The sequence below is a fragment of the Coenobita brevimanus genome, chromosome 98 (genome assembly GCF_032717465.1).
Source record: "Coenobita brevimanus isolate Jiangsu-jjx chromosome 98, ASM3271746v2, whole genome shotgun sequence".
Lineage (NCBI taxonomy): Eukaryota > Metazoa > Arthropoda > Malacostraca > Decapoda > Coenobitidae > Coenobita > Coenobita brevimanus.
Window position 1 is genome coordinate 11707501 of NC_137051.1, and position 12104 is coordinate 11719604.

Here is a 12104-nt window from a genome sequence, read left to right on the forward strand (position 1 = left end):
GAGACAGCAAGCACAGCCAAGCCAACATGTATTCTAAGCAGTTATAATCCGATGCTGTGACCAACCACAGGAAGAAACTGGGCCAGCTCCTTTCTTCCTTCTACGTAATCGATGCTCATATTCTTTAACTGTTATTGACGTTCTATATAAGCCCACTTTCTCTTCTGTCTGGGAGGCTACCCAATGGTAGCTCTTGCTAAGATCCGATCTTCTTTCTGCGGTGCCCTATGCACCTCCAAATGGATGGATGTTGATGTCTTACCAGAGTAATGCTGCTTGTTTATTATATGAAGTATGTAACAAATAATCGAAATAATATCATTCCTAATTTAACAGATGTGACTTTTTCACATCTGTCCCTTTTGTTATGTTCCTGTGCAACTTTTCTCGTACCACTTTACCCTCTGCCACTTTTTCTTGTGTCACCTTTTTCCCGTGTCACTTTTTTCCCTGTGCCACTTTGTCCTGTGACAGTTTCTTGTTTCTTTTCCAGTTTTTCATTGCCACTTTTTTCTTGTGCTACTTTTTGCTGCGCGATTTTCTCTTGTGCGATTTTTTTTTCTCTCTCTCTTTTTTACTTGAGATATTTTTACTGCACGCGCTGCTGTTGGTACACCTAGGAATCGATTTGGACACCAGACGATTTTATTTAGCCGAGAGAAATTCTAGTAGTTAAAAAATTAGGAGACAGATCTACGCATACACGCATTTAGGGGGACAAAATAGCGTAGTCTGGCTTCATTAGGTCATCCAATTTGGTCCATGTGTCAATGTTGGTGGCAGTTGACCCGGGAGTTTGGGTCTGATTGGCACACACACACACACACACACACACACACACACACACACACACACACACACACACACACACACACACACACACACACACACACACACACACACACACACACACACACACACACACACACACACACACACACACACACACACACACACACACACACACACACACACACACACACACACACACACACACACACACACACACACACACACACACACACACACACACACACACACACACACACACACACACACACACACACACACACACACACACACACACACACACACACACACATGTAACCTTTTATTTATACGATGATTCTCTGTCTGTCTGTCTGTCTGTCTGTCTCTGTCTCTGTCTCTCTGTCTCTTTGTCTGTCTGTCTGTCTGTCTGTCTCTGTCTCTGTCTCTCTGTCTCTCTCTCTCTTTCTCTCCTCGCCACCCTTGCTCTCATTACAAGTCACTTCATACTTCATCCTCTCTGTCTCTTACTTCTCCCATCTTCCTCACTTTTCCTCTCTTCCTCTTTCTTACTTTCTCATCAATATTCTGTCACTGACTTATGTCTTCTTCCCATTCTCTCTCTCTCTCTCTCTCTCTCTCTCTCTCTCTCAGCTCGCCCACAACTCAGCTCACCTCATAATTCTAAGCAAAATACGATACGCTATTTTTCCCCTTTAGGCAGCGGGGCGTCAGAGGCTGTTTACAGGCGAGGTGGCCGGGGTAATGGCGAGGGAGTTAAGGTCACGGTAGGTCAGGTCATGGCGGGGCAGGCCAGGGCAGGTTAGGGAAATTAGGAAGGCGCAAGTAAGGCCAGGTCAGGGGAAGGCAGGACAGGGCAGGATAGAGCAGGAAAGGGCAGGGCAGGGCAGAAAAGCGTAGAACAGATCAGGTCATTTCAGGAGAGAATAAAACAGGTCAGATCTGGTTAGTGTAGGGCGGATTATTAAAAGGCAATGCAGGCCAGGTCAGGAGAAGACAGATTGGAGCAAATCAGGGCATTTCACATCAGGACATGGCAGATCACAACGGAGATGAACAGGTCAGATCAGAACAGGATATGGTAGGGTAGGGCAGGTTAAGGCAATGTAAATGAGAGTAGGTTTGGACAGGCAAGCTAGGGTGCTTTAAGACAAACAGGTAGGGCAGGTCAAGTTAGGGTAGGTAGACAAGTAGGGCAGGGCAAGGTAAGGTAGGAGAGACAGGTAGGGCAGGTCAAGGTAAGGTAGATTAGGTAAGACAGGTACGGCAGGGCAAGGTAAGGTAGGTTAGGACAAGCATATTGAGGCAGTACAAGCTAATGTATGTGAGAACTGGAAAGCGAGAATAGGTTAGAACAGGCAGGATAGAACACGGAAATTGGGTTAGATTATGAGAGCAGATTAAAGATATTGGAAGATGTAGAGAGAAGAGGAGTTTGAGCGTCAAGGAAGGTCAGGTTAAGTGGGGTGAATGAGGTTAGGTTAGGTCAGGGTGGTAACAATAATAGAATGTGGAGGATGGCAGGAGGGCGGTAATGGAAGTCGGGGAAGAGCGCAGGTCAGGGGGTGGATAGATGAGTTGAGACAGGCCGAAGGGGATTTTGTAAGGTGAGACTCCACTCTCACCTTTACACACTCTGTCTCTGTCGGTCTGGCTTTGTTTCTCTCTCTCTCTCTCTCTCTCTCTCACACTGTACTACGATGACGTATTTTATTTACTATTCTTGCAGCCAGTTGACCATTTTCTTCATCCTAGTACAGGTTTTTCGATCTGAAGGGTATAAATAGTCATAGCCTTTACTAACACTTCCACTCCTAGGGCGCTTTCCTAAACTGAATGGAAACGTCAGGAGATGGCATGAATGATATGTAATAGGTTCGTGGACTGATGGGGTTGAGCTTGGTCGAGTCTAAAGTGGCCAGCATGAGTTAGAAAAAAAAATGGAAGGGGGAATAGGGAGTTAGCAGTGAACCTTACAGTAGAAATCAATCATTCTCAGAAATCAGACTTTTTGGTCGTTTTTTTCACTGTATCGTTCACCCTGGTTTTGCTGTGAACCGTTTGGTGTTTGTGTGAGTTGCGATGAAGTTGTCAGTAAGCAATTTTATGAACAGATTCAAGAAATTTTATGAATACGACTCCGGGTCCCTTGGGGCGTCTGGAAGTGGGTTAGGTCAGGTCCCTGGGGTTGGGTGGAACATGGTTGGTTGGAGTCAGGTCGTGTTTTGTTGTGTTTGGCTAATCCATGTCGGGACACCTGAGGACACTGTGTATGTTTTAATGGAAAGTCAAGTCGAGATAAGTAAATTCTGTTGTACATTAATCCCTTCAATACGATCCCGCATTTCTGGGCTCCATCTTACCTTTATTCAGCTTAGGAAGGACCATTCGAATCAGGTTATGAGATATAGCCTTCATTTAGCTCCTCACGGCAAGATATTTCCCCAAAACCGAATACAAACTTTTGGTGATAGCAATATCGACACCCAAGCAAGTCGTTCTTGGGGTTAATAACAGGATGTGATCAGTAGAATTAAAGCCAGGTCGGATCTGGCCACAGGTATACACTAAAGGCAAGAATAATTATCTCTTTACGTGACGTGAGTTTGTATAAGCGGAATAAAATTATCTGTCTTAGGCTGGAATGAACTATAAATAAATAAATTGAGGTTAGGTATTCTTGTATAAATCAGCTCTTTTTAGGCTAGTTAATATCATGTCAGGACTCAGGCAGACGAACTTAACTAACTGGTATACGGTATTTAAAAAGTCACTTCACCCAGCAGTGTCACTTTATATCTTATTTTGTAAGGTCATATTAGGTCAGGTTGGGCCAAGTGGAAAAGATGAACTAGTGTACCATCATCGTTGTCATCATCAGTATCATCATCATCTCAATCATCAAAATCATCATCATTATCATCATCTTCATCATCATTATCATCATCTTCATCATCATTAATCACCCATCATCCGTCATCATCACACATCATCATTATTATCCTGACTCTCTATCGCACCCAAAGGTGAGTTAAGATAGCATGCAGAAACAAGGAAAGAGTAAGTACATAAACGGGAGAACCATCAACACTTGTACTACTGCACTAGAATAACATGAATACAGGTAAACAGATGAAGTCAGCACGTACACATCAAGCCATTTGATATGAGATGCGGTACTTTTGTGGGATATGAGGTCGGGTTAGGTGAGGCGGAAACGACGAACTGAAGGACGAGAGTATCAAAAAGCGACGTCAGGTCATCAATTCGTATATATGATTCTGTAATGTCGGGTCAGGGCATTGTAGGAGATATTACGCTAGATGTGCCAGGTCAGGTGAGGTCGGGCTTGGTCACATAAGGTTTTATATATTCATTTATTTATTTATTTTTGCACGGTGCTCTTTACCCTACCATATTCTAACTCGTACTAAAACGGACCTGGAAAGTTAAAGTGAAGATTGCTTTTTACAGTCTTGAGGGATATGTTTGGGTGCTTTCCCTGTCAGTCACTCAAACCAGTACATTTATGATTCTGTAGCATCGGGTTAGGCAATTATGTGAGATATTAGGTTAGGTTATGCCAGATCAAGTCAGATCAGTAAAATTATGACAGATTATACTAGCTAGAAATGATATAATAAAGGTCAGAAATAAAGTCAGCTCACCATGTAAAGTCATTTCGTATATGACTTAGTCGCATTAGGTGAGTCTCTTCTGTTGAATATTAAATTAGGTTACGTACCGCTATCAGGTTAGGTCACGTCGAGTCAGGTCAGATCAATTCAAGTCAGGCGCATAAATGACCAAATGACCCCAAATCCATTTAACATTGCGTGCCATCATGGAAAGTCATCTTATATTTGACTCACTTGTATTAGGATATTAGGCCGCGTGAAACAAAGGTTGGAACATAAAATGGGGATACAGCACCATGCCAAGTCATCTCATATTTGACTGACCGATATGAGGTGGTGGCAGTAGTGTGGGATATTAGGTCAGGTCAGGGTAGGTCAGGTCAGGTCAGGTCGGTCGAGGCAACGAAATGAAATATAAAATGTAGTCAAATCGTCCGGTTAAGTGAGCTCATATTTGCGTGATTCCCATGAGGTCGTGGCAATAATGTGGGCTGTTATGTGTGGATGTTATTTCAGTTGCATCTGAGTTTATAGCTTTCACTCTGCCCTGAGATTAACGGGATAGGCGAGGGTAGGATAGGTTAGGTTAAGTTAGATTAGGTTAGGTTAGGTTAGGTTACAGGTAAGGCTAGTTTAGGTTAGGTTAGATTTTAGGTAAGGTCAGTATAATGTTAGGTTAGTATAGGCCAGGTTTGATTAGGTTAGGCTAGGTTAGTATAGGTCAGGTTTGATTAGGTTAGGCTAGGTTAGTACAGGTTAGATTAGGTTAGTAGAAGTCAGGTTTGGTTTGGTTAGGTTAAGTTAGGTTAAGCAGAGTTAAGTTAAATTGAGTTAAATTACAGCAGGGTCGGTGAAGTTAGGTTAGGCAAAGTTACAGTAAGTTGCGTTAGGTTAGATCAAGTTAGGTTACGGTAGGTTAAGTTAAACGATAACCTCATGATCTCTTTAAAAAAAAAAAAAAAAAAAAAAAGGACCCGGAACACACACTGTAGAATCAGGTCAGCATGTAAAGTCAGCTCAAATTCGAGTCACCCTCATCACGTCATACTGTGGGATTTTACGACCGGCTGTTATTACCCCTTCATCACTGCCCGTGGTCGTCACTGCGCCCATTGGTTACGACCCTGCCACCACCACCCAACACCACCCCACACCACACTGTTATTAATTTCGCTAATGACCTCATATTAATTACGCTACATTGGGGGTTTTAATAATTGTGACGTTCGTGTATGTGTAGGCGTGATGACGGAGAGCTGAATTGTGTGGTGTGTGTGTGTGTGTGTGTGTGTGTGTGTGTGTGTGTGTGTGTGTGTGTGTGTGTTAGTTTTGCCAGACTGTCATACGGCAATTCATCGGTTTATGTGTGCCACCAGATTTTTAACACATTCCCCCAAATCCCACGCATTATTTTATTGCTACTCGGCATATTATTTTATTCATCTTTTAGAATGAATCCCAGAAATTACCGATGACAAGACCGCCTCTTGTTTCCCATAGATAACTGGTTTCAAAAGTTCCCGTTATTGATGTTTTGGGGAGACCAAAACTTGACATCCTTGGAACCTGACCCTGGTATCCCTTGGCTCAAACTTTGGCATTCTTCAGTTAAAAAAAAAAAAAAAAAAAAAAAAATCAAACCTAGCCGACGTAATCTAACATTGCAACAAACATCCTTCAGACCTAACCTAGCTGACATTCCATCTGGCCCTGCTTCCTATTCTGCGTGGCACAGGAAGCTTTGTTGCTCCTTTTTCTTGGCGATTTATTTTGCATATTAAACTCATCATTGTCTAGTACGCTGTTATTGTCGTTTTAATAGCGACATAGTTCGTATCAATAATATTCAAGTGATAGAAGACTCGTACAATAATGTGGAAAATGTATCGCATATTAAGGGGTGTTCGGAAATCTCTAATGCCACTGAGGATATGAATCTAAACCATAATGCAAATGCCGTAATATTCATATCAAATGAAATGACGCTGACAATCACCCCAACATGAATCTGGTGATGATCGACGCAGGTTTACTTAGGCCTACTTGGATGATAATGCAGGCATAAAGGGCACACAGCCGCTGCACAGCAAAGACTATAATTTCGCGAACAGAAGTAGAACTATGGTAATAGTACGATACATTCAAAACTAAGCATTTGCCGAAGATATAAATACGAAATATGCGATCAGCGTATGAGATATAATACAAAAAATTCATAAATTCCACTTTTCAGTATTTTCCGAGATGATTTGTAGAAAAGATTAGATAAATTTTCAGATGCTGGCAAGCATCACAACATCCTGCTCTGTCACTGATGTACTATGTAAGGAACGTCACTGAAAGTAAGGAACTGTTTTGATTCGATTTCAACCAAATTTGGTGATGGTTAAGGGTCAGCCAAGGGGATGAGAACTACGGTAGTCTTTTAGATCAATAGGTCAAAGATCATAGGTACATGTCAAGGTCAACTTAAACAGTTTCATTTCGGTGTAAACCAAACTTCAAGAACAAAGGGAGTCGGTTCTGAGAACAGTCAGAGGTCAAGGTCACAGAGTAAGGTCATAGTTCGACATGAGATTTGTAGTGTACTAGAATATACTTATTGTTTGTCAGTATCTACTGTGCTTGCCTACACTAGTTCACCTTGTTCCTGCTGCCACCACAGGACTTTATTTCAGCCAATTTTAAAATTGTATTTCATCCAAAACGATAGAAATGTATCGTAGTGAAGGATTAAGGTATTCGATGTAGTTTTTGCCTATTACTGGGTGAGGCTATCAGAGCAATTTGTCAGACCCATTTTGTGCCTCGTTTGGTGGTAGCTAATCCGTCAGGGTCATTACTGCTGGTTAAACTGGCATGTAATTACGTTATTTGTGATCCCCTCATTAGCACAGGCTGGAAGCAGTGAAGGTGATGACCGTCATTAATATTAGAGTCAGTGGAGATTATCATATTCACTACTACTACTACTACTATTACTACTACAACTACTACTACTATTATTACTACCACAACTACTACTACTACTACTACTACTACTACTACTACTGCTACTACTAATAATAATAAAAATAATACAATTTATTTTATTATTTTTATTATTATTATTATTATTATTATTATTATCATTATTTTCATTATTGTTATTATTATTACTATTATGGCCTGTGTGGGAGCAAGGCACATGGCAGAGGGTAACGTATAAGAGAGTAGTGACTTACGTACTTAGCTGTGCAACTGTCTAAGGGTTTACGCTCTCGCATAATTCTGTCAGTCTCGCCTCGCAACCCTGCTGGAACACGCCGGCTGGTGCATGGGTACGCATAGTTTGATTATGATGATGATGATGATGATGATGTGTGTGTGTGTGTGTGTGTGTGTGTGTGTGTGTGTGTGTGTGTGTGCAGCTAATAATCCAGTAGGGCATTTCATTTTCATTCCCTTCATTGCCCTTAACCCCTTCACTTCCGTCACATTCATTTCTAGTTTATTCATGCAATCACTAGACAATTTTTAATCAACCTAGGAATGACTTGTATCAGCGACGGCGTAAAGTAAGCCCAAATCTAATCCCTCTAATTCGAAAAAAGTATAACTCGATAATCCTCAATAAAATCGTCTGGAGATAACAAGAATAACCCCATATATTACGTGGCTGGATGCAGGGGGTTGAAGGCACGGTGGGCGGGGAGTCGGGTGGTTTAAGGGAGAACAGGAACAACAGTATTGGGTCCTTATGGTTGAAGGGAGTGAAATGAGACGAATGTTTTAGCTACGCTGGAAAAAAAAAAAATATTCCGGTACACCCTCATCTAGTACACATATCTTCTACACTCCTCCAGTACACTCGTCCGAGACACTCATCCAATACACTTATCCAGTACACTCGTCCAATATGCTCATCCAATACACTCGTCCAATACACTCAGCCAGTACACTCATCCAATGCACCCATCCAATACACTCATCCAGTACACTCGTCCAATACACTCATCCAATACACTTATCCAGTACACTCGTCCAATACACTCATCCAATACACTCATCCAATACACTCGTCCAATACACTTGCCCAATACATTCGTCCAGTACACTCGTCCAATACACTCATCCAATACACTCGTCCAATACACTCATCCAATACACTCATCCGAGACTGACGAACGAACTGAAACAAACATATTAGCTTTCTGAATAAAGAAAAAAAAATGCGCACTCATTCAAACGTTTTCCTAACTTAGCGTTCATTTCCACAATGTTCATTGGATTTCACGATTCCCACACATTATAAAACGACTAAGTATGCGACCGTAATGGCGATGAAACACGCCCACCTAGAATAACTTTAGCTCGTCTGTTCTAGCCTGTTAGATGCCCCAAACTCTTTTGCAGCTCAGTTGATGTCTATGTGTAGTAAATCTTAAGGGTGGACTTGATTACTCACCAAGGAGACTTAATCTTATCTCATACTTAAGGCTTATCGATTTTCATGCAACAATGACTTAGCTCTCGGGTTGTAGGGGTCCAGTTCTGTAGGTCATTAAAATAAATAAAACTGACTTATAATGAGGTACACATTCGTATTTTGCAAACAACGCCACGTAACTGGATTGAAAGTTAAATCGTGCCAGTGTACAGAGTGATGTTACAGTGGCGTATTAGGCTTTGCTCACCCACAGGAAGGCTCAGATGTTAAACTTCCTGCGTTAGCTACCTTTCTTAACACCTTCGAATCGATACTTTTTCTTTTTTCCTTTTCTTTTATTTCTTCTCTTGTTTTTCTTTATTTTTTACCTGTATTCCTGTATTCTTCAGACTGTTTCATAAGTAATCTGCTCCGGAGAAATATTTCTAACTCGATAGGTCAGATTTTGACCTACAAGAACTCCTAGCCTGCAGTCCTAACCAAGGCATTCTTCAGTCCTAACCTCGGCATCCTTTTATTTAACCATATCCTCATTTGGTCCTAACTTTGGCATTCTTCATTCCTAATCTTGGCATCCTTTGGTCCTAACCTTGGCATCTTTTGGTCCTAACCATGGCATCCTTTGGTCCTAACCATGGCATCTTTTGTCCTAACCTTTGCATCCTTTGGTTCTAACCTTTGCATCCTTTGGTTCTAACCTTTGCATCCTTTTGTCTAACCTTGACATCTTTCGGTCTTAACCTTGGCATTCTTCTGTCCTAACCTTGGCATCGTTCAGTTCTCCGAGATTTGCTTTCCATCCGTAGGAATTCTTTTAGACTACATCTTGGCTAAAGACTTTTTTTTTTGTCAAAAACAGTGTTCACTGTTTTGTGGTTACATGACGATCGCAACTACGATTTTTAATTACTACTGCTACTAGTACTACTACTACTACTACTACGACGACGACGATGACGACTACTACTGCTACTGCTGCTGCTGCTGCTGCTATGGTGCTATTACTGCTATTGTTGTTATTGTTATAGTTGTTGTTGTTACTGCTGCTTCTCTCCAGGTAATTACGTCAGCAGTTACGCGCCTGTTGGTGGTCCGACCCTAATGACGTTGAAATTTATTACCCTTATTACAATAGAGATAATGAAGCGTGTAATTAACCTTTTGTTGGCCAATTTACTGATGGCAATGGCAGGGTCTGGGCACTGGGCTAATAGGTCGGAGTGGAGACAGCGGTTATTACAAGTTAATCAAGTGCTTCACGAGGTGTGGGAGGGTTTTCATTAATTTTTAATACTCTTGTTGGTTATTATCATGTACGTAGCTGTTTTTTATGGTTTGTGTGTGTGTGTGTGTGTGTGAGAGAGAGAGAGAGAGAGAGAGAGAGTAGAGTGAATATATGAGAGAGAGAGAGAGAGAGAGTAGAGTGAATATATGTAACAGCAGATTTGATATGCAAGAGGATGAATGTATGTAATAAAAGCTGAATTAGACGTAATAAGGAAGTGGAGTAATTGTAACAATAATGAAATAATATAAAATGTTAATGGGAGAATGTGGAGAGGAAGCCCAAGAACGACGTGGAGTGATGAAGTGGAGGAGTGCATGGGGGAGGGAGGCTTGAATTGGCGAAGAATGGTGAAGAGTTGCTGGAGAGGAGCTTGAAATGATTATCTACTTTTTTCTTCTGTTTCTTTTAGTTACCATGGAGATAGAAAGGTTTGTGTCTCAATTTCAGATGGAAAAAATTGTAACCCACTAGTTCCCTGTGTGTGTATAAAATTCTACTATAATTTTTTTTTTCATTTAGTACAGGTTTTATGACATGAACAGTTAGTTGAACTTTTGTTTATAGACCCGGGAAACAGCAGTCTTTTAAAAATTTATTCTTGCTGCCTCCAGACGATTTCATTCAGTTCAGGAGAGGCAAAGGAGTCAACCCCTTCCACCCAGCGACGTGATTTTTCTGTTCTTGCTACCATCAGACGATTTTCTTTACACCAGTTAATAGACGTGCTGCAGTAAAGCTATTAACAAAAACTATATACCTGGAATCTCTCAACGTCGAAAAGTCTAAAAAATAAATAAATATGGTCTGGACATAACAAGAACACAGTTTAAAAGCACAATATAAAATAGGTCATGAGGCTGAAGGGTTGATGGATATGGTGTCAGTCCCTTCACCACGACGTGTTTCTCCAATGCCGAATTTAATCATCCAGTGATGGTAAGAATGACATAGAAAATACATCACCGTCCCAAAGGAGTTGATTAAGTTCAGTGGATTTCTTGTTTATTTAATTCTTAGTAACATTATTCTCCACATGAAAATCAGCAAAATGGATAATAATCGTTTTCGCTTTCTTGTTTTTTTTCTTCGTTTTTGTGAACAGCCAAGACGTCGGATAAAATATTTTCAGTTTTCATGAACTTCTTAGTTACTGCATCCTCTAGCGTCGCTCGTCCTTCTCCTAACAAAGGCCAAGACGAATCATAATATATACATTCATTTTTTTTTTGTTCCATTTTATTTATTGACTCCAGGTTGCCAAGAGGTAGAGCATCCAGATCGAGGATGTGTGCCAGTATTCTCAACTGTTTGAATCCCCAGAAAGTGACTGGAGGTTATCTATTTATGTGCTAATTTATTTGCTTATTCATTTATTTACATGTATAATCCTGCCATTGAAATATGTCGGCCTTTTCCCCTTAACTCTTCATGGCTTGGGACGTCATTTCTGTTCTTGCTCCTGCCAGACGATTTTATTTGGTGTAAGAGAGCACCTGTTTCTCTGTCCTTGTTTTCATCTCCTTATAACAAACAGCCACGGAAGGACGAACAGGCCAGTTGCTGTTTTTATTCCTTTGGACTCCTCTGTACCCCACTAGTGAACAGGTTAATGGAGGGGATATGTAACACCTCAATTCAAAGTTTTTCCTGCGATTAAAAAAAAAAAAAATCTGAAGACGGCAAAAAAAATAAAAAAAGTTAATGACATAAGTTTCGAAGAGTAGACAGATCCGCATTACACTAGCCTAGCCTCGGTCCCCTACGCTCCGAGAGGTGATATGGGACCGGCTTATTTGGTACCTTCTCCGTCACACTTTTTCTCGTACATGTGACTAAAATTTGTGAGTGAGGTGGAGGGGGAAAGGAGAAAGGGGACACCAAGGATGAGATGGAGGGATGGAGTGGAAAGATATATGAGAGCAAGGGGTGTGATCTGGAGAGAGGGCAGCCAAATGGCGGA

The 12104-nt window shown here is 41.2% G+C and overlaps 1 protein-coding gene across 1 annotated transcript in view; it reads left to right on the forward strand.

Moving 5' to 3' along the window:
• The window catches only part of LOC145414193 (uncharacterized), a 51138-nt gene that overhangs the window by 9849 nt on the left and 29185 nt on the right, over positions 1 to 12104 (forward strand). The window contains exon 2 of the mRNA XM_080283769.1: positions 1489 to 1590. Coding sequence (XP_080139895.1) covers positions 1489 to 1590 — 102 coding nt within the window. The remainder of the gene's footprint in view (positions 1 to 1488; positions 1591 to 12104) is intronic.